General features: G+C 36.0%; 1 protein-coding gene across 2 annotated transcripts; it reads right to left on the reverse strand.

Moving 5' to 3' along the window:
• Nucleotides 1-8,775: 8,775 nt before the first annotated feature.
• LOC131143684 (large ribosomal subunit protein eL36x-like) lies at nucleotides 8,776-13,948 on the reverse strand. Of its 2 annotated transcripts, none has more exons than XM_058091917.1 (4): nucleotides 13,817-13,948; nucleotides 13,096-13,200; nucleotides 9,287-9,486; nucleotides 8,776-9,033 (listed from the first exon to the last, which is right to left on the reverse strand). In XM_058091917.1, exons 2-4 carry the CDS (start codon nucleotides 13,195-13,197, stop codon nucleotides 9,003-9,005), a joined length of 333 nt encoding a protein of 110 aa, XP_057947900.1. In that variant the 5' UTR covers nucleotides 13,198-13,200; nucleotides 13,817-13,948; the 3' UTR covers nucleotides 8,776-9,002. The 2 variants fall into 2 exon arrangements, with proteins under 2 accessions (XP_057947900.1, XP_057947899.1); XM_058091916.1 differs by having other exon boundaries at nucleotides 13,686-13,832.
• Nucleotides 13,949-25,286: the final 11,338 nt, after the last annotated feature.

The raw sequence follows: 25,286 nt of genomic DNA on the forward strand, positions 1-25,286 counted from the left end.
TTCCTTGCAAACATTATTTATATCGAATAAACCAATGTTGTGAAATTGAAAGAAAATATCTAGATGGCATTCTTTTAAGTAAAACCTATAAATATTGGGACAAAAGACACTAATCTCTCTCGAGATTTGACGAGGCTTGTCAAAAAGATACAAAACACCCCTTGTATTTTACAAAAAGATAATTTTTTTAGGGAAGATGTCTTTTTGGTAAGCCTCGAGAGAGGCCTGTGGTATTTTTAAAATTTTAGGAAAGATTTGTCATTTTTGACAAACCTAAAGGAGGTCTTTGTTTTTTTACCAAACTTCAAGAAAGGTGTCTTTTGTCCTTAATATTATAATAATATAGTCATAATAATATAACTTTTTGATCACTTACATATCATATAAACACTACTTGTTTGTTTATTCATTGGTATGTAACTATTGCAATTAATTGATAAGGAAAATACTAATTACAACTACTTACTTTAATAATAGGGATACTTGTAGTAGAGAAAGCATAGTGTTCCTCTCCATTAAAAAAATATGCATTTTAACCTATGTTTTATAGATCTGAAAGTTGCTTTTACATTACAGTCTAGCAGTTTAAACATGGGGCATTGATATTGGAATGGGGAGTTCGTTCCACCCTCCCTCCCGAACGCACGCACACACCTAATTTAATTTTTAACTCCCAACTACTAACACCAACAATTTATCAGTAAACAAGTAAACATCTTTCTCTATACTTTATATTGACTCATGTCACTTCCAAACCTCCCTTCAACAACCCCACTATAATTACCTGATCTAATATGTAACATTACATATTTGTGTATTAAATTTCAAATTACATATTTGTTTACCTGAACAGGCCTTTTATTTGGCAGGTAACATTGATGAAACTATCACAATGGCTACAAAGCATGCTGTCATGGTCCATCATATGATGTTCGGTGCACACAATTAAGTTTCATTATTATTCAACCCATTTTTCCTAATCAAATTCATATCCAGCCGATTGATTTACCCATTTTCAATTAGTCGAAACCAAATGGCGAATGATTCAGACTTGTTTCTTGTTTAGAGAATAATTTTAAGATATGGAGAACCAATCGTAAAAGAACAAAAAACCTTCTATGTTTGTACATTAGAAATAACTTCTAACTACCCAAAAAAATGTCAAAAAAAAAAAGCACATAATACACATGCATAGGAAGAAAGCTAATAGGAGAAGAGGAAGAGAGGAATTTTGTCCCTAAAACCATAACAATGAGCCATATGCTATTTAAATGCCAAAAACAGCAGCCAAAATGAAGGTAGAAAGATTTAATTTTTAAAAACCCATAGGTATAGCAAGTGTCTTCAAAAGAGAGGGTGAATCTTGAAGAAGAATGAGCTGCAAATACGTGTCAAAAACCAAAATTAAGACATCATCCACATCCTATCAAATGCTAAAATATTACTTGCTTTGCTTTGATAATGAATAAACATATAATAATAGATAAAGCACAAATAAATACACATGTTGAAAAAAAAAAAAGGCAAATGGAGCAGCCAACCCTAGTATCCTCTCTATCTCTATATTATAAACGGCTGAAGGGGATTCAACATAACCCCAACATAACCCTAAATGGAGCACGTAACCCTAATCTCTATGTACAACATACGCAAATGTAAGGAGGTCATAGGTCCAAACAATTTTGTTGTGCATTGACCAACGCTCACAAGCCAAATGAACAGAAAATGGAGCAGAAGCTAATACAGGATTTCTAAAGAATTTGAGGCAGAAAAAGCTATTGACAATAAAGACCAGACGCTGATTTATATAGGTCTTGAAACTAATTTTTCTTTCTACTTTTTTCCCATTAGACAACCCAATAGCCTAGCAAAAGGATCATCATTAGATCCCCCAACACATCCCTTTCAAGAGAAATAAGATCAGACAACTCAGCTGTCTAAAACAGAGGGCAATATGAACTGGCAATAAAAATGAGAGGCCATAAATCATACTTCAATCTAGAGCCATACGCATAGTGACTATTTGGAGCATATGACCCACAAAGCACCAAATATATAAACCCATGCCAGAAAGAGACCATCAATTGACAGAACTGCTGATGATGAAATCATTGCCCTTAGGCCCCATCCTCAGCAAAATGCAGTTTATCTCCCATTGGACAGCAAAATGGCTCCCACCTAACAAAAAAGAACAAAAAACAAACAAACAAACAAAACAGTACACAAATATACACAACTCCACCTTTTAAATAAAGCATGTTAATTCACCTAGAAATCCTATACTATGGCATTAAGGACTTCCACGGTATTGCTTGATATTCATCTTGACCAATTAATCTTTCTTGACTGACACTTTAAATAAGGAGAAAGGTATTCATCTGGTCTTTTCTTAATAGGAAGGATGAAGTGAATCAAACAACCTACTAATGCCAAGGCCAAGTACTTCGAAAAATGCAACACCAACAAATATCACAAACAAATTAACGTTAATCTCTTCAGCCACAAAAATCCAAGCTATAGAATTAAAACAATCAATCGGATGATAAATACCTCCTGGCATCTCTTTGAACAAAATAAGAGGGTATTAGAATGATCACATAGAGGATTAAATTAAAAGGAGAAAAAGAGAGAAACTAAAGAACTATAGCTATGCACAACAAAAAAATTAACAAAAGCAATTGAAAAATAAAAAACAATAAGAAGACAAAGGCGCACACATTTCCTTGCATAAAACAGCAGGTGAATAGTGCAAAGATGGCTTTATCATGACTGCCATTCCCCTGACAGGAGGAATTCACAATTGTTCCACAAAATTTGCATGAACAATAAACACAAAGCCACTCAATTAAAGGGAACTTCCGCAGGGAAAAGAAAATAAATAGTACATCATCTACATTAGTAAAACAAATAGACTGAATTTTTCCTATACCGGAAATAATGTCTCCCAATCTTAAAATCAAACTGCTAGTCCAATTTTGATAATCTTATCGAGTGCATGCATGAATGTTCAAAACTTCAAAGGGACATTTTCCTTCTAATTTTTTTTTTTTTACCATGAGTTATTTCTCAATGAATCATTTTGAACACTTGCTTTTCATCGAAGTCCTGTTTGTATGCATAATTAAACAAGGATATGAATTTTCTACATTGCAGTAACTATATTTTATGCCTCATGAAATTGAGGGGCTACAATTGCCTAGAGTCCCAAATCGATAAGCTGCCCAAACCAATATTAAATGGCAATTGTGCAAAGTCAATGAGTCCTAGAACACGCTGAGCATAGTTTTGAAATGCAAAATTTAATTTCAAGCTAGCCTCTTGTAGCCTAACATGACAACATAAAACTACACATACATAAAAAATTATCTAAATAAACAAATAATATAAGGTAGAACTTTAAACTATTAATCTGTTAACTTTTATCTTTTAATTATTATATTTTGCTGGGCCTAGCTCTGTATGTGAAGAAAGAGAAGTGCTCTTTTGCTCAGGAGAACATCAAATTCCTTGGTCATGTAATTGAAGAAGGTCATATATCAGGATGGATATGGAGAATGTGAGAGCTATTCAAGAATGTAAGATCCCAACGACAGTGAAGGAGCTGCGTTACTTTCTTGGTCTTGCCAACTACTACAGGAAGTTCGTAGAGGGTACTCAAGGAGAACTGCTCCTTTGGCAGAACTACTAAAGAAGAGTCAAGGGTGAAACTAGACAGAGAAGAGTCAAGGAGCCTTTGATGACTTGAAGGATGTCATGATGAGAGATTCGATACTTGCTCTTTCAGACATTATGAAACCCTTCGAGGTGCAAATAAATGCATCAGACTACACCCTTGTAGGAGTCTTGTTACAAGAGGGACATCCGATTGCGTACGAGAGCCATAAGCTTAGTGAAGTAGAACGGAAGTACACAGCTCAGGAGAAGGAGATACTAGCGGTGGTACATTGTCTCCGCGTGCGGTGACATTACTTGGGTCAAGTTTTGTGGTGAAAACAGATAACTCAAGTGTTAGCCACTTCTTCACACAGCCGAAGTTGACACCCAAGCAAGGCCGGCGGCAGGAATTCTTAGCAGAATTTGATTTCTCATTTGAGCACAAGGCGAGGCGCCTGAACTAAGTTGTTAATGCACTGAGAAGGAAGGCCAAGCTAGCGGCCTTATAGATGGTAACACACTTGACAATGAGTATCCTTAACAAACAAACAAAAAAATGCGGCTAGGCTTTGTAAAGCCTGAACACATAAACAGCCATGTACTAATCATTTATTTTAAGCACAACCAATGGCATGATGTGAGTCGGACCATCACCAAAATCACAACCAGCCAATAACCCATTACAATGAAAGCAATTTGAAACAATACAAAGCTTGAGTTCAGGGACTAATTGAGATGAACTAGTTGTAGGACTGCTAGCATATAAAGAAAGAACGGCCTAGATGGCAATTGGCAACATACATAACAGGCACATTGAAGGTCTCATTTGAGCCATCTTTTCTTCCATGCTTCAAAAAACCTATTCAATGTAGCATTTGAGTAAAACATTTTTTTCCATACAACCAGTAATCTTCAAAACTACATCCAACATGGCAATGTAGCATACTTGTATATTCAAGAAGCTTTAATGGAATGTTGATCACAAGATTAACAATAGATCAGATCCCCACCATCTCCACATATAACATATGCCACAAGTATCATTATTTGGAAGCTCCATACCTTCCATATCTCCCATCAGATATTTATTTTCTCTGCATGTGCAGCAACCGGTCAATGGGCCAGATAATCAAACATCAATGATGCCTGGGTGCAAACAGAACGCAGCCTCATCAATGCCTCAACAACGCTGACTTCATTAGCTCGTATCCTGCAGATACTCTAGCTAACATTGTTTGGTAGTCATTTTAAGAAGTGTCGATATCCAAATCCATAACTATCAATGAACATAAAAAAGCAAATTCTGAAATAATAAATAGATTTTTGTAATTATCAAATTATTAACAAGAATACTTTAAATAATCACACTTCACATTGGAGCTGGGATCTGTAACCTGATGACTGGGCGCTTGGTTGATTTGCCTGGGTATCTTTTCTAGGTTCCTGGCAATGGGAGCTACACATAGAAGCAGCAGGATGAGATACATAGCAGCCCTGTACAGCTTTCTAAGGTTTCTTCATTGCGCTTAAATTTTGTAAAATTTGCATTGTCAACTCTTTTTTCTTTTTCTAGTAACCTTTATTGTTTAATGTAACCAGTCTTTAGGGCGTGATAAAGATGATGGTGCTCGTTGTAGTGCTGTTTCTGTGAAAAAGGTAACCCAGTTCAATTTTTTCAGTAATGGCAAAGGGTGCCGATAAGAGAGATGAAAGCATTTGTGATAATAGACCTTCTGTTGCTCATATTGTACATCCTTTGGAAGGTTGAGAAAACAGAGGAGGATAAGTTGATAAAAAACAAATGAAATGAATTATTGAAGTTCTTGAATGCTAGTTATGATACACAGCTTGGGGTAAAATCAATGGAGAGCTGAGAAATTGGAAGAATTGGATGCGTCAAGGTTACTTGTTTTATGGTATGAGTAATTTAATTTTGGACCACTTGTTTTGTATTTCTAAAATCTGTTACTTCCAGAGAGTCTTGAGCTTTGACGAGAACTGGAATGAGAACCTCTGATTTAGTGGGTGTATTTTGCCATACTGCTGCTTCCTTTATTGGATGGAATTTATAGGACACAATTCGACTTATGTGTTTTGGTCATACAAGTATAGCAAAGTTTAATGAATTTCTGTCATCCCCCTTAGATGCATGGTGCAATAAGGTGTTCTTAGCTGCCTCATGCAGTGCATTTATTTTTTTCGCATTGCTGATCATTTTCTGCTTAGAGATTAATGATAGGCAAAGCTCGCCACCTTAAGACTGTTGGTATTTATGATATTATCATATCGAAGCACCATTTTGCTCGTATGGTCATGGATTCGCATAGTCTTGTTGATGGAAGTTCTGGAGATTGTTTTCAGCCTGGTGAACTTGCTATGGAAGATAGAAGAGGTCTATTATGCTTATTTTGTTTTCGTGGTTGTGAATCTGATTTTGTTAAGCAGGGAAAATGGTATTTTGCTGGCCAATCTTACTCAAAGTGTCACTCTGTCCTATTAAATATTAAAACTGTTGTGATAAAATAATTTCCCTAATTATTATCAAATTCATCATTTATCAATAAGATTTGGAATTCACCGATGTTAGCACTTCAACTCACACAAATGAATGGAATGGAGCAAGAATGTAATAGGGCAGGCCTGTAACTTCTATATGACAAGCTGCCAACTACTCAAACCCGATCTACACACCATATACTTGCCCATGCATCAAAAGGAATTCAAACTCCCTTCTTTCACTTTTGAGGAACAAAAAGATAACTACAAACTCAAAGGCCCTAGTCAAGCTTAAAACATCTCTGACTATTGCTTTTTCAAAACATAAATAAATAATGAAAGAACGTCCCCCAGATTACCCTATACAATATACTATACTATACTACTGTCCAAAATGTAATTATGAATGGAATTGACCATGCAATTGATTATAGCAATACCCATTAAAATAAAGAATAAAAATATGCTACTTGAATACCTTTTAACAAATTTCTGACCAAAGATTCACTATAAAAACTCATTTGAATGATGCATTGAATGTTTCTACGAAAAAGGCTTAAAGCATACCAGAAACAAAGAACAAATAGGTACTTACCATTTCAATCCAGAGTTTTTCTACACCGGCCCACCTTTTTTAAGTTCAAGAAGCAATGAACTTCTAGGAAATACAGATCCAATTCAAAGCTACCCATTATCTCAAATGCCGATTTCCGACTTGAATGAGGAGATTATATTAATATTGCTGTGCTTGATGGTGATTTAAGGAGATGAGGGTTTCTGTGTTGGGTAGTATACAGCCAAAATGCGTTCCATGGTGCAAACTCATCTTCATCTTTCATTGTACTGCAACCAAGGATCTTGACAAAAAGCAAGAAATGCAATCTCAAGTTAGTAAAAATGATTTGCTGGATCAATACAAGAAAGAAAAATTAATTCTTGCTCATTGCATAAGTACATGACCATTATGGTTGCATTCAATTATTGACAGTCAGAATACAGGCAGAGGATTCCTAATTGAACTAATATATCAGTGAAGCAAATTATCCATCGTCAGTTTTACAAGTTGCTACAACCTTGTGCAGTGGTTCCAACTAGGTGAGTATCCAAAGTAAGGTGTCGTCGTGTGACCTGGAGGTCACGGGTTCAAGGCATGAAAACAGCCTCTTGCAAAAATGCAAGGTAAGGGCTGTGTACTATAGATCCATTGTGGTCCGTCCCTTCCCCAATCCCGCACACGTGGGAGCTTTGTGCACCAGGCTGCCCTTTTAATCTTTAAAAAAAAATTTGAATTTATTGTTAGGGCAGAAACAAACAAAGGAGGGAGGAACCATTGCCACTGTCTTATCCTAATGACTCTGGCCCAAATCTTAAACAGAGCATAAAGAAAAATCAGAATTACCTTCATATGCAAGCAGCTCTTGCCAACTTGCAAGTGGGAATGGCTACATATAGGACCCAAGGAAGGGTTTTGTGCAGCAATTTTTAGTTGTTTTTTTTACCAGATAGACAACCCAGCCAACCTACCTCTGAATGAGTCAGAGCTAAAATTATAAAATCACAATATGATATTTCTCATTTTTTCAAACCTTTGGTGCTCATAGAATCATAGAAAAAGATAGATTATACAGTTTAATGAAGGGTTTTTTGCATGAACTTTTAGTTTTTTTTTCCAGATTAGATTAAACAACTCAGCCACCCTATATTTTAGATTTGATGATTAGATTAGAAACAAAGAATAAATGGAGAGGAAGAATCACCTGGCCTTGCTTCGAGCCGCACAAACAAGGGCTACCCATCATCACGAGTCTATTCCCCTCTTAAGCTGCCAGCAATGATGCAATCGCTGCTGCTGAAGTCTTGACACAGGAACCCTGGAATGTCCGCAGCAACACTGCCCATTTGAAGCTCCAAAATCCAAAAATCCCTGGAACATCCACGGGAAAACTCATCCATTCAAACGTCCATGAGCCATTTCGCCTTGAGGTGCAGCCATCAACAGGTGACAGATGCAGCCATCAACCTCAATCACGATCCCACAGTCGCTGCCCGCAGTCGCAACCATGGAAGATGACCCATTTCACCTCGACTTGCAGACATCAACTGGTGACCATCAACCTTAAGTCACGATGAAGACCAGCATAATTGCATCAATTGCAGTGGCCAGATTCTCAACAATCAGGTAAATAACCAAAAAACCCTTACAAGAAACCCATAAGTAGGGGTAATCTTGCCCTCACAGGAAAGGGGTACTGTTCATTCCCCTCTTCACATGTTTATAGTATAGAGATATTTGTAGATCCCATCGCACTTGCTTTCAATTATGTAATATCTATGGTCCTCTAATAAAACCATAGCCCCTTTTCAGGGTCTACTTCAATAACATACAAGTCCAGTATTAGTAACCAAAACGAGGGATCTTATGCTATTATCCATTCCAAGCTTTGGTAGAAAGGAAATTTCCATCTCCACACCTGCAATCAGAATGCTGCCCCATGGCTTCATCCAAAGGGAACAAAGAAATTGAGAGATACAAATTCATTTCAAGAACAGGGAGGCAATCTTGGAAACAATTAAAATTTTCGACCATCAATTTAACGCATTCAACAGATAATGACTGCCAAATGATTCACCAAGCCTTAAAGGATAAATTGCATCTGTATGAATGAAAAATACAAAATACATAAGGCCAATTGTTTCCAATATCATGTCGCTTTCAAAACAAAACACAGTTCTAAGAAAAACATCATTCTCAGAGAAAAACATCACACATGATAAATAAAATTCCCTAACTTAGCTTCTCAATTGAAGGGCAGATTCATATATTAGTAAACTTCAGATTAGAAATATGTGCTTCACTTCTTCTTCTCACTGACTCCAGCCGATCTGCAAGAATAATTATCAAAGAATTAATCAGTGTGACTCCAATTTAAAACCACAAACAGAATTATTGCTCTCGAAATGCACTGTAACTCTGGTCACAAAGGCAAAATGGTAAATCCAACATGCAGCAGAATTGATTTTGTTTTTTTTTTTTTTCTGTTGGGGGGGGGGGGTCGGAGGCAGGAATTGGACCTCATCCATGATAGGCACTGACAAGAAAGTGAAAAATAGCATATACTTGTAATGGATAAATTACCTCATCTTGCGGAGGGCATTAGACATCTCCTCACGCTTCTTCTTTGCTCGCTTGTGGGTGCCCAACTTTCTCTTTGCAACTTTTAATGCACGCTTGTCTTTCCCAACTTTAAGAAGTTCAGTGATTCTCTTCTCATATGGTGCAAAACCAGCAACTTCCCTAATCAAGTTCCTCACAAAGTGGACTCTTTTACTGGTTTTCTGATAACGCACATGATTAGAGAATCACATCAACATATTGGCACGAGAATCATTAAAATGGATGTTAAGTCATTTGGTAATCATACAACTCTTGTAAAATAGTTCATTTATGACCTAAAATGAAGATACAACTAAAGCTTCTCCCATAAAAGCCGTAATAAAATTTAATGTTGTCTTCAATTGCATGATATTGGCAAATTGAAATTGGAATCTCAATTCAACTTCACTATTTCACTCTTTCAAAACCAGAATATTTCTAAAATAAATTCAAATCCCTCATACTCCAACAAAAACAAACTCACCAGTTGGCATAAAATATTTATATTCCACAAACAGGAAACCCAAGAACACTTAAAAGCTATATTGAGGTAATGTTTGGGAGTATGGATTTCAGGACTTAGATTTGAATTTATATGGATTTGAAAGAAACTCATAATGCGTTTGTGAGCATGGATTTTGGACCCTGGATTTGGATTTGGGTGGGTCTTAATTTATTTTCTGTGTTAAAAATTTGCAGAACTCTTCAATCTGTTTCATGCCCAATCGGTTATATGTGAGTAAATTTTGATTGAACACTTACATGTGAAATTGAAATTAAAATATACACTAAATCTTCCCTCGCTTGTTGAAGGGGCTGGTACAATTTAAACTAATAAGATTTTTTGCTATGAGCAGCAGCCATAAGCAAAAGCATTGTGATAATGGAAAAGTTATAGCAGCTTTACTCCTTTTGTAAAGGTGATAGAGCCTCTAATTCTGCAAGAACACGCCATCTTTGAAGGAGAATTCTTCTGATCTGTGCTTTTATTATCTCTTGCTTTATTTTGTATCTAATGAAGTTACATTAAAGACTTCCAAAGTTTCTCATTGGTTTTTCCTCACTTTTTGACAATGTAATCAATTGGCGAGACTTTCCTTTCTCACTTGTTTCCTTTTCATGGGAAAACTCCTTCTCTTTTGTTCCTCACCTTCTCTGTTTCTAATTTTCTATGCATACTAGTGTCCAATAACTGTCTGCTTGTTTATATCATGACATGGTTCAACACAGTGTTCTGAAAACTTGTATTACTTTTGAGTAATGCTATTACCTTTTATATATTTACTAATCTTCAACTTAGCAGAGCATATTAATCTTCTGATTCATGCACCCCCAGTTTATAGTCTTGATTTTTGTTTCTTTAATCTGAATATCATTCTCAGTTATCTCTATTTTGCCTGCTTGTCTTTCTAATGCAAATAGTGTGTCAGGATGCTAGTAATGAATTCTATGTAATAGGTATGCCCACAAAAAAGTTGATACTGTATCTAACAGTATGTCAGCACAGAAATATTAATGAGCTCTGTCTAATAGTGTGTCAGGATACAAAAAACAATGAACTCTACTTCAGATTTCAGCTCATAGAAAACTGTGGTGAAAATTTGAGGACCATTGGGTTGTCGTTTTTTTAATGCCAAAGTATCTCTTAAAAAAATTTAAATGTTTTGAAGATAGCTTATAACTATGCAGTCGTGGTGATTTTTCTATTGATGATCTATTAATTGTGGTTAGCTTGGGCTCAGCCATTGTGCATCATCTTAGCTTTGTTCTTCAAAAGTCTTGCATCCAAATCTTATATGAAGTTGTTGATTTGGTGAATTTTTATTTGCAGTCTAATTTTCACCTGAATTGACCTATATATTTATATTTTTAGGATTACACACTGGTTTTTTAGGATGCTAAAATGCATGCTAATTTTTCAAATTTGGTTTTTGAAACATTAAAACTCACTAATTTTTTAGGATGCTAAAACATGGATTGGTTTTGTAAACCATCAATTGCATCGTAGCAACCCAATGTTTGATGAATTCCTCTCTCTCAAGCTCGTCAAATCTGCCAATTGAGGCCAAGAAATCAAATCACAATGAGAATTTTTTAAGAAAAACACTCAAAATTTTTGAAAACTTTAACACATTGATTTTTGAGAAGACTAAAACAGTCTGATTTTTTAAGACAATTGACTCGTGGTATTATGAGCTTGCCTTTGTAGTAGACTAGTTTTGGTATTATTTGGCTAGCTAGTTGTCCTGTGCTCCAAAACATGGCACAAAATTACACTTGATCATAGAAACTATGTGTGCATAAATCCTCAGCTATCTTTTGAACTATATGTGTCATGACAATATTTCCACCCTCCCTCTCTTTTGTTGGGGCGGAGGGGAATAAACCAAAATTCTGAACAGGGAGTCAGACATGCATTACAGGTGATAAAGAAAAAAAAAAAAAAAAAAGACAACCTTTTACACAAATATAACATAATGTCACCATATATTATGCTCATGTTCGGTGTGTACCTCCTTTTTGTGTGTTCCTGTAGGACTTACACCTGAAGCTTGTTTCTAGCACCAATTTCCCCTATGTTCTTTTTTCTCTTCCTTTTTTTAATTACCAATGTTCCTTCTTTAAACATGTTTCATTCCAAGTCCTCACTTGGTTTTTAGGAATGGCCTTGGAAGATGAGAAAACACCAGAAAGTATAATGCTGATTGCAGTTTCAAACCAGGTCATTATGGTGCAGTTGAAAGGATACTTTTGGTAAGGTGAGCTCGAAGAAAAATAGGAAGAAAAGATAGATAATAATGAAAGATGTGCAGAGAGAACAAAAGAATTTGTTACCTTTTGTGTGATGATCTATACAGGTCTAGTAAACGGGTCAGCCATGTGATTGAAGATGCATCGGGTAAAGAAATTGAGATTGAAGATTAATGATTAGATTTTAAAGATATAGGGTCTAAGTATGATCCAGAGGCACATGGTAATGATAAAAATTGGGTCTGATCGCATGCTAGCTAAGTTTTTTTTACTATTGCGGATAATGAAAAAGAATAATGGATGAAGGCCATTCTTAGTTTTTATGTGGATGTTAGCTTTATTTGGCAAACAATTGAACTTCTTAATAGAATATGGGAACTTTTTAATTTGGTATGCACTTTAGAGTTTAGACAAATGCTATTTAGAGAATGAAATTTACAAGATTACTTTGTCAAATTGTTTTTTTTCCAATTCTCCATATATATAATAATGAATACTTTTTACTTTTTTCTTCCAATTAATAGTCATCTTTAAAAGAGTTAAATTTAAAAAAAAAAAATTGTTAAAAGTGTATGTTTCAATGTATCTTTTGAAAAATTAATAAGTATTCCATTCCATTATTATAATTATTTATACCAAACATGAGAATGGAATGGAGTTTAGGAATGCCAATTCCATTCTAGCGTGATTTTATTTTTGTAGCCAAATAGTGAAATGTGAATGGTCATTCCATTCCACTCTCCACTCCATTCCATTCCACCGTACCAAACATAGCATTATATTCCATGGGAGGGAGTTCCAAAACCACTTCAAAGCTATACTGAGGTAATGTTTGGGAGCATGGATTTGGATTTATGTGGATTTGAAAAAACTCAATATAATGTTATATTATATTTTATCCAAATCCACAAAAGTCCAAATCCAAGATCCCAACTCTATGCTCCCAGCCATAGAGTGAGTGCAATCACACACAGCAACAAAAGCATGGTTTTAGATGCATTAAAAAATTAAATGAATTGTGTGGCATAAAAATAACTTACCCCTTTTCTACTAGATGGTCGTGGGGGTAATTCTCTCTTGGTGACAATGTGGCCCTTGTTCAGTCCAACAAAAAGGCCAGAGTTTGGCTGCTTAGAAGCCATTGCCTGTTCAAAACCCAAAATTGTAATGTGTGTAAAATATACATGATAATGGGATCAATAACTAAATTCAAAAGATTCAAACGCAAAAATTAGAACTTTCTGTAATAAAATTTGAGGCTGTGCTTACACAAAAAAACTAAAGTGGGTTTTCATAGCTAATCCAAAGATTCTTGGATCCAATAATAACCAAGAAAACAAACAAACAGGTTCGCATATATACAACACCATATGTGTGCAAAAGTTTGTTCAGCTCATGAATATCCAAATAATTTTACTTCAAACAAACATAAAAAATAAAATAAAAATGATAATAATAACCAACAAAAGCATAATAAATAATGCCTTAAATGAGCTTGAGAAACGAATAATTGAACCGGATACACGTAATCATTCCCACAAAATCTATGAAGAAACCAATAACATCAGCTACATGAACAAATAAGCATGCACACACAACTAAATAGCAACTCGAAATTAACAGGAACGACCTGAAGCCCCACTTCACCGTCTTTTTGCAGAAGAAAATGAAAAATTCAAAAGCTATAAAAAAAAAATTTCTTGGCTTTCTCTCCCTTCAATTTTCTCGGTAACAAATAGAGAGAAAGCTGTGTAAGATTACCTTTTGATGCGATGACTACCACGATTTTGAGAAATTAGCGGCCCTCGAGGATCTGAGGGGAAGGGGTTGCAAGAGAAATTAGGGTTTTGGAATTATCCTTCCCTTATAAACCGAGGGTAATGTCGCCATATTGGAAAAAAAAACAGTAACTACGAAGGATGGTTTGCGGGTGCTGTTTCTCCCAACACGACGTCGTTTTTATTATTTTTAATTGTCTTTTTTAATAAATACAATTATAAGAAAGTATATTTTTATTGTCGCCTTAAACCCTCCTTTACATTATATTTAAAAGTATATGTTTAATGTCTTAGATTATCATAATTTATTGTATTTAAAAATTTAATTATTGACTTTTAATAATTCTAGTTTAATGAAAAAAATAATAAAAAAGTTATTTTTTCTTTGATCATACATTTTGTTTGTAAATTATACTATAAGAGATATTTTACCTAAATTTTTATCCTTATTTTAATTTTTAAAAATTTATAGAAATTTAAATTCAACCCATGAAATTCATATTTTTATATACTATAATAAGGTAATTAATGAAAGAGAAAAATGATTATCCTTCTAAATGACTTTACATTTAAACCTCTGAAAAATATGATCAATCTTCTCGCGTATAAAAAAATATGCACCCACTAAGATGAGTTTGATCTCCTTTTGTTTTCCTCAATTTTTTTTCTTTTTGAAAGTAGGAGTTGAGTTAGGAAGTAAGATTTGATATTTCTTAATTGATTTCTTTAAAAAAAAATAAAAGTGAAACTTATGATTTTAAAAGAAGTTGTTTTGTAGCATTTTATGATCTTTAACTTTTAGACAAGGTTTGAATTCTGTATACTTAACAAGCTCTTAAGTATCTCGAGTTCATGTGGAAGATCAACAATTCTTTCCATTTAAAGATTAACTTCATAGGAATTTTGCTTCAAACTTATTGCAAAATAAAAGATGTGAAGTTAACCTCATTATCATTAACATCTTTTATTTTTGTTGCGAGATAAAAATGGTGATGAACTGCGACACTGCTCTCCGACTTCTGATGACCTGAAAATGATGAAAACAAAACAGGCTTGGAGGACCCGATGTTTACTCTAGGGGACCACTCTGATGCCTAAGTAAGGGAACGTTTTGAAGAGGTTGAATGCAACAGTAAGATTGGGTTAAGAGTGAGTTACCGTGGCCTCTCACTTGAGTCCCTATTTATAGTGGCAAAAGTTGACCCAAAAGTGTATGGCTATTGATTATCGAGTTATGGTGCGGGCGTGAATTGCTCTGACTTTTAAGGAGCTGATAACAACTGTTTATGGCGCGGGCATGGATCACTGTGGCCTGCATGGGGGTGACCCCTTCCGAGCAGCTGTCCTTAAGCGATGATGGCCCTGATTGTGGTTGTGTCATAATGCTCCTTTATGGCAGATGAACTGTTTTAACCCTGATATATGTATTTAGGGTATATCAGTTGTCCCCCCCTTAGTTTCAAATTTTCGCAACTTTGTTCTTGAAAGTTTGAAAGTTATCCTATCTTTCCTTTTTTTTTTTTTGATTACCGAGCCGGAGTGTAGGGAGACAGCTGATTCGAGTTGATGCTAAGATGAGTTCAGCTGATTCGAGCCGATATTAAGACGCATTCGGCTTTGTTGAGCTGGATTGGAGGAATACGGTTGATCTGAGCTGATGCCGAATTGAATTGGAGGAAGATGACTGATCCGAGCTGATGCTGAGATGAGTTTGGCTGATCCGAGCCGATGTTAAGAAATGTTCGGCTTTGTCAATCCGAATTGGAGGAATACAGCTGATCCAACCCGATGTCGAGCCGGATTGGAGGAAGATGATTGATCTGAGCCAATGCCGAGCTAGTTTCGGCTTATCCAAGCTAAAATTAGGACGTGTTCGGCTTTGCCGAGCTGGATTGGAGGGAGATGGCTTATCCAAGCCGATGCGAAGCTGATTCTGAGTCCGATTCGGCTGATCCGAGCCGATATTTGGACACATTTGGCTTCTCCAAGCCGGATTGGAGGGAGATGGCTTGTCTGAGTCAATGCGAAGCCAATTTCAGCTGGTCCGAACCAATTTTGAGACGTGTTGGCTTTGCCGAACCGATCACTCTAAGCAGCTCTCCTCGTGGATTTCTTCTAAGAAGATCCTCAACTCCTCTTGAGGTAAACTTCCAAGAAGTTCCTCTTGGGGAACTTTGTTCCGAACAGCTCTTCTTGGAAAATTTTGCCGAGCAACTTCTCTCGGGGAACTTTGTTCCGACCAGCTCTTCTCGAGAAATTCTGCCGAGCAGCTCCTTTTGGGAAACTTTGTTCCGAACAGCTCTTCTCGAGTAATTTTGCTGAGCAGCTCCTCTTGGGGAACTTTGTTCCGAACAACTCTTTTCGAGTGATTTTTTCAAGCAGCTCGTCTTGGGGAACTTTGTTCCAACCAACTCTCCTCGAGAAATTCTGTCGAGCAACCTCTCTTGGGTAATTTTGTTCCAAATAGCTATTCTCGAAGAATTTTGCCAAGCAACTCCTCTTGGGGAACTTTGTTCCGACTAGCTCTTCCCAAGAAATTATGCCAAGCAGCTCCTCTTGGGGAACTTTGTTTCGACGAGCTCTTCCTGAGAAATTCTGTCGAGCAGCTCCTCTTGGAGAACTTTGTTCCAAACAGCTCTTCTCGAGGAATTTCATCGAGCAGCTCCTCTTGGGCGAACTTTGTTTCGACCAGCTCTTCCTGAGAAATTTTGCCGATTAGCTCCTCTTGGGAACTTTGTTCCGACTAGCTCTTGTCAAGGAATCTTATCGAGCAGCTCTCCTTCTTCTTTGCCTAATGAGTCGTGCTCATCTTTTGGGCATCTTTCGTGGCCTTATGAGCCTTAGCTCATTAGTTGGGCCGGTCTGCTTTGCCTAATGAACCATACTCGTTTTTTGGGCATCTTTTGTGGCCTCATGAGCCTTAACTCATCAGTTGGGCCGGTGGTCTTTACCTAATGAGTCGTACTCATTTTTTGGGCATCTTTTGTGGTCTCATGAGCCTTAGCTCATAAGTTGTGCCGATCGTCTTTGCATAATGAGTCGTACTCATCTTTTGGGCATCTTTTGTGACCTCCTAAGCCTTAGCTCAGTAGTTGGGCTGGTCTTCTTTGCCTAAAAAGTCGTGCCCATTTTTGGGCATCTTCTTTGGGCCTCATGAGTGTTGCTCATCAGTTGAGCTGGTTTCGAGACGGGTTTGCAAACAATAGTGTACATTTGAAATTCAAAGAATCTCCATAATTTTGCTTTCACCTATAGAGTTTCAAGATTTTTCATTAAGTGAGCCATACCTTTGGGGTATCGCGATTTTCCTCGGGACGTGGGTGTTAGAAGATATCTTCTTCATATTGCGGGCCCGTACAAGGACTTACAACCTTTTTCTCGAGACATGAAATAATAAATGATCCCGCCTCCTCTAGATTCACGTTTTTGTAGAGATTCGGGCCAACTTTTCTTTATAAAAGGTGCTTGCTGGCTCATTTGCACCCTGTCTCAACCGAGAGGTTCCCTTGCTGCTAGGTACGCCCTCGCTCCGCCCTTTTCCTTACGTCTTTTCATTCTTTTTCTTGGCATTGTGTGTTGATTTTTTCTGCTATGTTCTTAACGTTCTTCATATCTTGTTTGAATGTTCTTTGCGTTCTTCATTTTCCTTGGATGTGTTCTTAGTAAACAATTGGAAATATGCATTGTTGATCTAAATCTTTGTATAGTGTAAATTGTTTGTCCTTTTGACACTTTAAATGTAAGAACCAAAATCGTGATAAATGGGTAAAATAAATAAGAGAGGGGTAAAATTGGTATTTGAACAGGCTTCATCGACGAAGCCAGAGTTCGTTGATGAAGGCTATGCATTACTCGTTGATGAAATTCAGGGGTTCGTCAACGAGGAGAAGCCGAGGAGTCTCGAAAAAATCGGAGATCCTAGATTCGTCAACGAGGCTACCGATTCGTCGACGAAGGCAGTGGAAGATTCGTCGATGAGAACACCATTTCGTCGACGAATGCGCCCGAGTCAAAGGGCTCTAAATAGGAATCTCTTTACTTCCTTACTAAGAAAACTTCAAATATCACACTCTCTCTCTCTAGAACTCTCCCTACTCTCTCTCTCTCTCTCTCTCTCTCTCTCTCTCTCTAGATTTTTTCGTCGATCATTGCTGGAATCGGGAATTTGAAGTTACCACAAGGATCGTGGAAGGATTCTCTACAATTTCTATGGATCGAAATCTCGTTTCGGAGATTTTCGGGTTTCGGTGTAAAATCGAGGCCCGGTTTTCATTTCTGATCTGGTAGTTTTTGTAGGAAACTGTTTTGTGAGTATATTATATACTGTGATTTGTAGGTTTTGGAACTTGGTTCGCTGTTTAGGGATCTTAGGGTTTGGGATTGGCTATTCGGGGAAAAGGTAAGGGGAACTATGTTTATATTGGTTATTTTTGAAATCGGACTTGGTGGAACTGTGGTTCATGGTCCTGTGTGTGTTTTGCTACTCATTTGGGGGGATCTAACGGGAAAAACTATGGGTTTTTCATTATTACAATTTTAGAAAAAAGGAGCGACGGGATGCATCCCTAGTTTTGTTGAAAACTGAGGGTATATGTTGATTTATACCATGTTATTGGGATGATCGTGCCTTGACTTGTTTAAATTGTATTTGTTTGGAAAACCATGATTTAGATTACCAAATGGGTGTGGTTTGTTTGGTTATATAAGCATGCATGCGTGTGTGACTATTGAAATGCTAGTAGGAATGCGGTTCCGAAATTGTTCCAGGTACTGAAAGTGTCTGGCTTTATATCCGAGGGCGTGTGTGTATCGCTTGCCATGTAGACAAGAGTGTCCGGCTCTATATCCAAGGGTGTGAGCCTATTTCGGAAAATTAGGCCGAAGGGTGTGGATCCACCAGTTAGCGCCGGTACGATGCCATGGGAGTCGGGGACTAGCCATGTGTCAGTGGCGCCATGTTCGCAGGTTGGCTACGGGCCAACGCCGTATGTTGCGAGCCGGCTTCGAGCCGAAGGGTGTGACGACACCAAGATTGCTGATCATGTGTATGTGTATGTGTGCGTGTATGCACTGTGGAAACTAGTACTAGATTGCATTTAACTGCGTGTTTGTTGCATCATGATAACACTCAAATGTCACACACCGATATAACCTGTGTTCTTCCTTACTGAGAGGTGTCTCACCCCATGCTGTATGTACATTTTTACAGGTCCTTCGAGTAATTGGAACTATCGTCCTAGTATAGGGAGCGTAGTGGCCGGTGTACTGCGGTTAGCGCTTGGGTAAGTGCTAGGACTGTATTTTTGGTGGGTTTCCATTTTGAGATGTATTTGGGCACCTGTTTGTACGTTTTTTATAGAGTCGTGTTCTGTTTTTGTATAGACTCTGGTATGGTACTGTATATGTTGATATAGAATGGCATTTTCTGCTGCATGTATGATTGTGTTGGATGTGTTTAGGGTGCCTAAGAACCCCACAGGGTCAGACCCTCATCTTTTGTACTATATTTGTGGTAGATTTGTATGATACAGGGACAGGTTAGTTTACATTTTCACCCCCGGGTCCCATTTCCGGGTTTGGGGCGCGACATTAAAGTTTTGACTCCATGAATTCTTCTGAGGTTCAGTTCAGATCTCCCGTAACAATTAAGAATGCTCGGTCTGACCTTACCCTAGTAGAGCTGCAGACCGTACACCGTTTACTCGTTATCCCCGACACTATCCATATTAGGCTACCCACCAACTTCGAGTTAGCTCAGCAACTCAATCCAAATGAGATCTATCTGTACACTGATTACCTTGACCTAGGTCTTAGGTTTCCCTTCTTAGCTTTCTTTTTCAATGTGCTTCATTTCTACAATGTTGCCCTTTCGCAGTTGGTCCCCAATTCTTATTTGACGTTGACGTGTTTCGCCATCCTTCTCCTCAAACGAGGTCACCAGCCCATCGAGCCTCTGTTTCGGAGCTGTTATTAAATGAGAAGGCATGTCGTAGAGAAGGAATTGTACTATTCAATGCCCTTCTTGACTACATGTTGTTTATCCCTGGTAACTCTTCCATTCATGATTAGAAGTTTCGGTTCTTTTTTGCGTTTGGAGAGCTAGATTATCATGGGCCCTGTGTGTGGTCCACTCCTCTAGATAGTGAAGTTCTTCCCCTCATGTTTTGTTTATTCTACATATGCCTAAGTTATATATACATTATTGTATAATCATACCCTTTGTTTCAACCTGATTGCGACACTTGACTCTCACTTTATCTTGGTTAGAGGAAGCTATCCTTCGAGAGCTGCGGGCCAATGCTCAGTAGGGGCTTATTCCCCACGAGCAGCTGCTCAAGGAGCGAGTCCTTATGCAATGGGGGCTGAGTCGCGTCTTTTTTGGTCTCTGCTTTTCTCGAGCTTATTATCATCTTATTTATTATATTAAATTATATATTTAAAAGTTTGATTAAGTTCGCGAGCTCATAAGTCGAGCGTATAAAAATTCAAACTTGGCTTGATAGGGAACTCGAGCTACTCGGCCCAAACTCAGACTTGAACCTAATCGAATCGAGAGGAGTTTTAGATCAAGCCGAGTTCGAATAGCTTGCAAGTAAATGTCACGACCTGCTCATTTTTCCACATATTTTTTTTTATATATATTATCAATATCACATATCCCATATTCCAGCTTAGCAGGTCACAATCCACCTGGATTCGTGGGCACCAAGGATATATTAGAACATAAAGCAGAAGCCCTAGCAGCAGAAAATATACAAACATGTACATCTCAATACCATATACCACAATATACCAGAGTTACTACAATCACTGTATTTTCATATATACATCCAAAAAATAAAACTTAGGGACATTTCCACAAAATCCAACTGTCCCTACAAAACTTACCCTTCAAAAAGGGCAGATAGACAGTACTATATCAGCGGGACTTTTCCCGTTCTCCTATCTGGGGCTCCTGAAAAGTTAATAAGATTTAGGGGTGAGATACCTCTCAGTAAGGGAAATAAACTAATACTAGTGTGTGGCAACATGAGTATACCGTGTTCTACATATACCTTACATATCATATTCAGTACTGTTTATCAGATATGGGAAAACATAGGTATATTAAAACATGACAGAACATACTACATTTCATAAGTATATCTCATCTCATATCATAATAATAATATAAAACAATCCTGGTAGGTTAGCTGGCTATTGTCATGTATTACCCCCACATGACTGGGTTGTGTGGCCCGAAGGCGGGACCTGACAATGGTTGGCCGACCACTACCAAGTCAAACAGTAATCTGTAGGTCCAATGGGTCTACCCGGACTGGTCCGTACACTAGGGGTGATAACAGCACACTTCTTGAAAATAACCACATCAACCATCCAATGTCACACCACTCCGTACAGTGGCATTAACACAAATATCATGATCACGAAAACCATGGACACATAACAACAGTACCGTGCAAGTGCTAGCCTAGACCAAGCTAACCAGGTTCTGATATCATATACATATACTAAAATCATGATACATGGATAACTCATATAATTAATTATCAAATCATTCATATCATTTTTCACATATACATATATCATGAAAATCATCGGTCCGTACGCCGGTATTTCAAATTTTATCATAGTTTGGTCCGTATGCCGGCAAATCACATAGCACAACCCGTACGCTGGCAAATCTCATCCACATAGCACGACCTATACGCCGGCAAACATATCCACATAGCACGGCCCGTACGTCGGCAGACATATCCACATAGCACGGCCCGTACGCCGGCAGACATATCCACATAGCACGGCCCGTACGCCGGCAAATCACATATATATCTCAGCCCGTACGGCCGTTTTCCATCATAGAAATCCATATCATCCTCATTCCTAGAAAACAGTATTTCACAACATTTTTATACTCATGTCATACTGAACAAATTTTCCACATATTCAACATATCATCATTTAAACAGTATTTTTCAAATATAAATCATATATATAAATATATTTATTTTTCTTGAAACCAGATGCTACATATATATATGCATTTTGTCAAAACAAAACTAGTTTAGTTTATCCCCTTACCTGACTCCTACAAAGCCCCTAAGAAAATCTTCCCTGCACCCGTAGGGTTCCCAACTCAACAACCCTAGAAACGAAAACTCGTAGAATTAAAGTTCAGTATTTTCATACGCAAAACATTTTTTACAACTACCACTAAGTTAAATTCGGTTTAAAAAGTCTTACCTCAACTTAGGGATGATTCTCAACGTTTCCAATCAACATCCCTGGAAACGAAAACTCCCGGCATTAAATTTGAATATTTCAATGCGTATATCACTTTCTTCAACTGTCAAAAATCCAAATATTGAGTATAAAGTCTTACCTTGAATTTGTGATAAAATCCAATTTCGTTTCCCTGACGATGTGCTCCGGCAGATTTGTAGAGAACTTCACCAGAAGCATTGTGGTGGCTTTGGTTTGTCGATCCGGCGTAAAACTGGCCCGAAATCGAAGAGAGAGAGAGAGAGTCGTAGGAGAGAGAGAGAGCACTTCCAAACTTAAAGCAAGCTTCTTGGAGAAGCTTGCACTATTATGTATATATATATATATATCATGATAACCATTAACTAAACAAAACTTCTTGGAGAAACTCACTTTAAGATAACTTACATATATTTTATATATATATATATATATATATATCATTATTACTTTTAACTTATATGTATTACATATATATCCTAATAACTTATTTATATATATATATATATATATTTCTTATCATATTATTCATTTTACTTGTTAATTTAATTATTTTATTTTATTATTTTATTATTATTTTTATTATTTTTTTAATTTCACTTTTTCCTGTTACTATAGTAAATTTCAGTCGCTTACAACTATTTTCAAACACCCAGATAATAAGCTTTTCAACATTTTTTTGGCTTGTCGGTCCTCACGCTGTTTGACTCTCATCTTGTGTTTGCTTGGACCCACATTCTATCTGCATATACTACCCGCCTGTTTTTTGTGGAGCTCACTCCTATCAAATTGTCTGCACCTTAAAGTTGTAGAGAACCCCAACTTGGTATTACACTTAGGACTGTTAAAAGATACTTTAAAATTGATGAATTTTAAAATACGATCCAAACTAATTGATTTGTTTTCGATTATTAGTTCGATTTCAGTTTTTATGTTCATGAACTATGGTTGCCTGATTCGAATCGATATATATATTTATTTATAATATGTATTGTTTATATTCTATATTATTATATAATAGTGCATATAATATATTTTAAAATTACAAAATAGTATGCACAAATATTTTTTGGATAATTAATTTATATAAATAAAGTGTAAATGCATACAAAATATTTTATTTTTCTTTTAAAAAAACTTATAGCGGTTTGAAAATCGACTATTGGGTAATTGAACCAAATCATCGGTTAACTAGACCATTAGTTAACCGAAGGGTTCAGATCGGATAACCAAACTGAATTGTTGGTTAATCGAACTATTGGTTAACCGGACTATGAGTTAACCAATATTCTCAAATAAGCTTTAGTTAACAAAAACGCTGAATCGAAACTTTTGGTTTGATTTGATTTCCCAAATGTTCGATTCAGGCAATCGAGCCATGACCATCCCTAATTATGATTGCCACTAATCGTACTCTTGTATTTTGTGCTTCTTACAATTCTATTTTAGTCAAAGACTCCACTTTAAAGGGTCAAAATGTTAACATAGTTTATTTGGTTGGTAGATTCCAAACGATGAATTGTTACTAGAAAAATTTATTCCAAGACCATCTTTCCAGATTTTTAAAAATGTGATGCTCATGACATCTCATTTTTACATTTGTTTGAGCATATAACTCTGACACAGTGAACATTTTTGTTTTATTTTATTTTATAACATTCCTAAGAATTAAAGGATTCCCATGAAACACGGATAATGTGTCAGTGTATTCACATTTTACCCTTTGAGTAAGTTCTATGGAAATTCTACTTTTTGGTATCAAACTATCCTCACTATTTTGGCTTTTAGACAATAATGCCTTTGTAATATAATATAATCACACTACATTATTATATTTAAACTAATAAATTATTAATAAACTAAATTTAAAAATTTTAAATTAGTATAAATATTAATTATTTTAATTATAGAAATATGTACTAATGTCAATTAAAGATTTTAATTATAGAGTTTTACTTAAAATTTAGTTAATTTTTAACTATGAAATAATTTTAATTTTAATTAAAAATATAAAAATGGAAATTTAAAATATTAATTAACATAAATATTACTTAATTTTTTTAATTATAAATATTTAAAATTTTAACCATAAGTATTAATAAAAAAAATAACTAGACAATACTTAAATTGTCTATTAAAGTGTTAATATTTACATTAATCAACATTTTAATTGACATTTGCAATTTATTAAATAAAAGTAACACTAGTTTGTTTTATAAAATCTAATATAATAGTTAATATTTAAATACAAAATTGCCCTCAATTATTTCGATTAACCGACTATTAAGTGTTAAATATTTTAAATTTATAATTGTTAAAAAATTGAAGATATACATTTAAAATTTAATTAAGTACATTTTGTTAGTAGCTTTTTTCGTCAAAAAATACAATCATTCGTATAGTAAGTACACACATGTCAAGGATATAATATTTATCATTCTTGAAGTACCTATCAAGATTCCCATATTGAACCAAACATTGATATGAGAATTTTGTTTGCATTCTTAAGAATCTAATAATGCGAACCAAACAAAAATATTTTTATGAAGTTGACATCTCATTCCTACGTATGAGAATCTCGAGAATGTCATTTCATTAAAATTATTATTGATGTCATGAACTAAACGCCTCCTATAAATTTTTCTCCTTATTTATTATGTGTAATTATAGAAGGGGGCTTTTTCTAGTGGAAAATTTGTACGAGAACCTCTTGGAAATTTCCTCTGCCGATATAAGAACTTGTGTGGCAAAATCTTGACCAAAAAAATTAAAAAAATGAGTAAGATTAAAAAGGATTTATTGGTAAATTGAAGGGTGAGGTAGCTGGCTAGAAAATCAATCCTTTGAGTTATCATAAATCTATCCTAATGCTCTACTATAAATAATTAATTTACCTAGACTTATACAATGAAATGAAGTGGAATGAAATGAAAAATTAAATGAATGGAAGGAAGAAAATTCATTCTCTCTTATTCGATTCTATTCTTATGTACCAATGTGTAATTGAGAACTTATCTATGCACACTAACCCAAACAACCATAGAAGTAGATTTCATTATTTATAAACAATGAATAATAAGAAGAAATTGAATCAAATTACTTTAACAAGAAAGAAAGTTATATAGCCGACTTGAGGATCAGTAGCTGCAATTGATCTCTGTGACTGGTTCTTCACACCAAGGCAAAGGAAG

This window comes from Malania oleifera, chromosome 12 (genome assembly GCF_029873635.1).
Source record: "Malania oleifera isolate guangnan ecotype guangnan chromosome 12, ASM2987363v1, whole genome shotgun sequence".
Classification (NCBI taxonomy): domain Eukaryota; kingdom Viridiplantae; phylum Streptophyta; class Magnoliopsida; order Santalales; family Ximeniaceae; genus Malania; species Malania oleifera.

What these genes read in the sequence shown, in the direction of transcription:
- LOC131143684 (XM_058091917.1), bottom strand. Translation starts at nt 13,197, where the DNA reads ATGGCTTCTAAGCAGCCAAACTCTGGCCTTTTTGTTGGACTGAACAAG. An exon ending in GACCATCTAGTAGAAAAGGG is followed by an intron (nt 9,487 to 13,095) that starts GTAAGTTATTTT and finishes GTGCGTTATCAG; the next exon opens with AAAACCAGTAAAAGAGTCCA. An exon ending in AATGCCCTCCGCAAGATGAG is followed by an intron (nt 9,034 to 9,286) that starts GTAATTTATCCA and finishes TTATTCTTGCAG; the next exon opens with ATCGGCTGGAGTCAGTGAGA.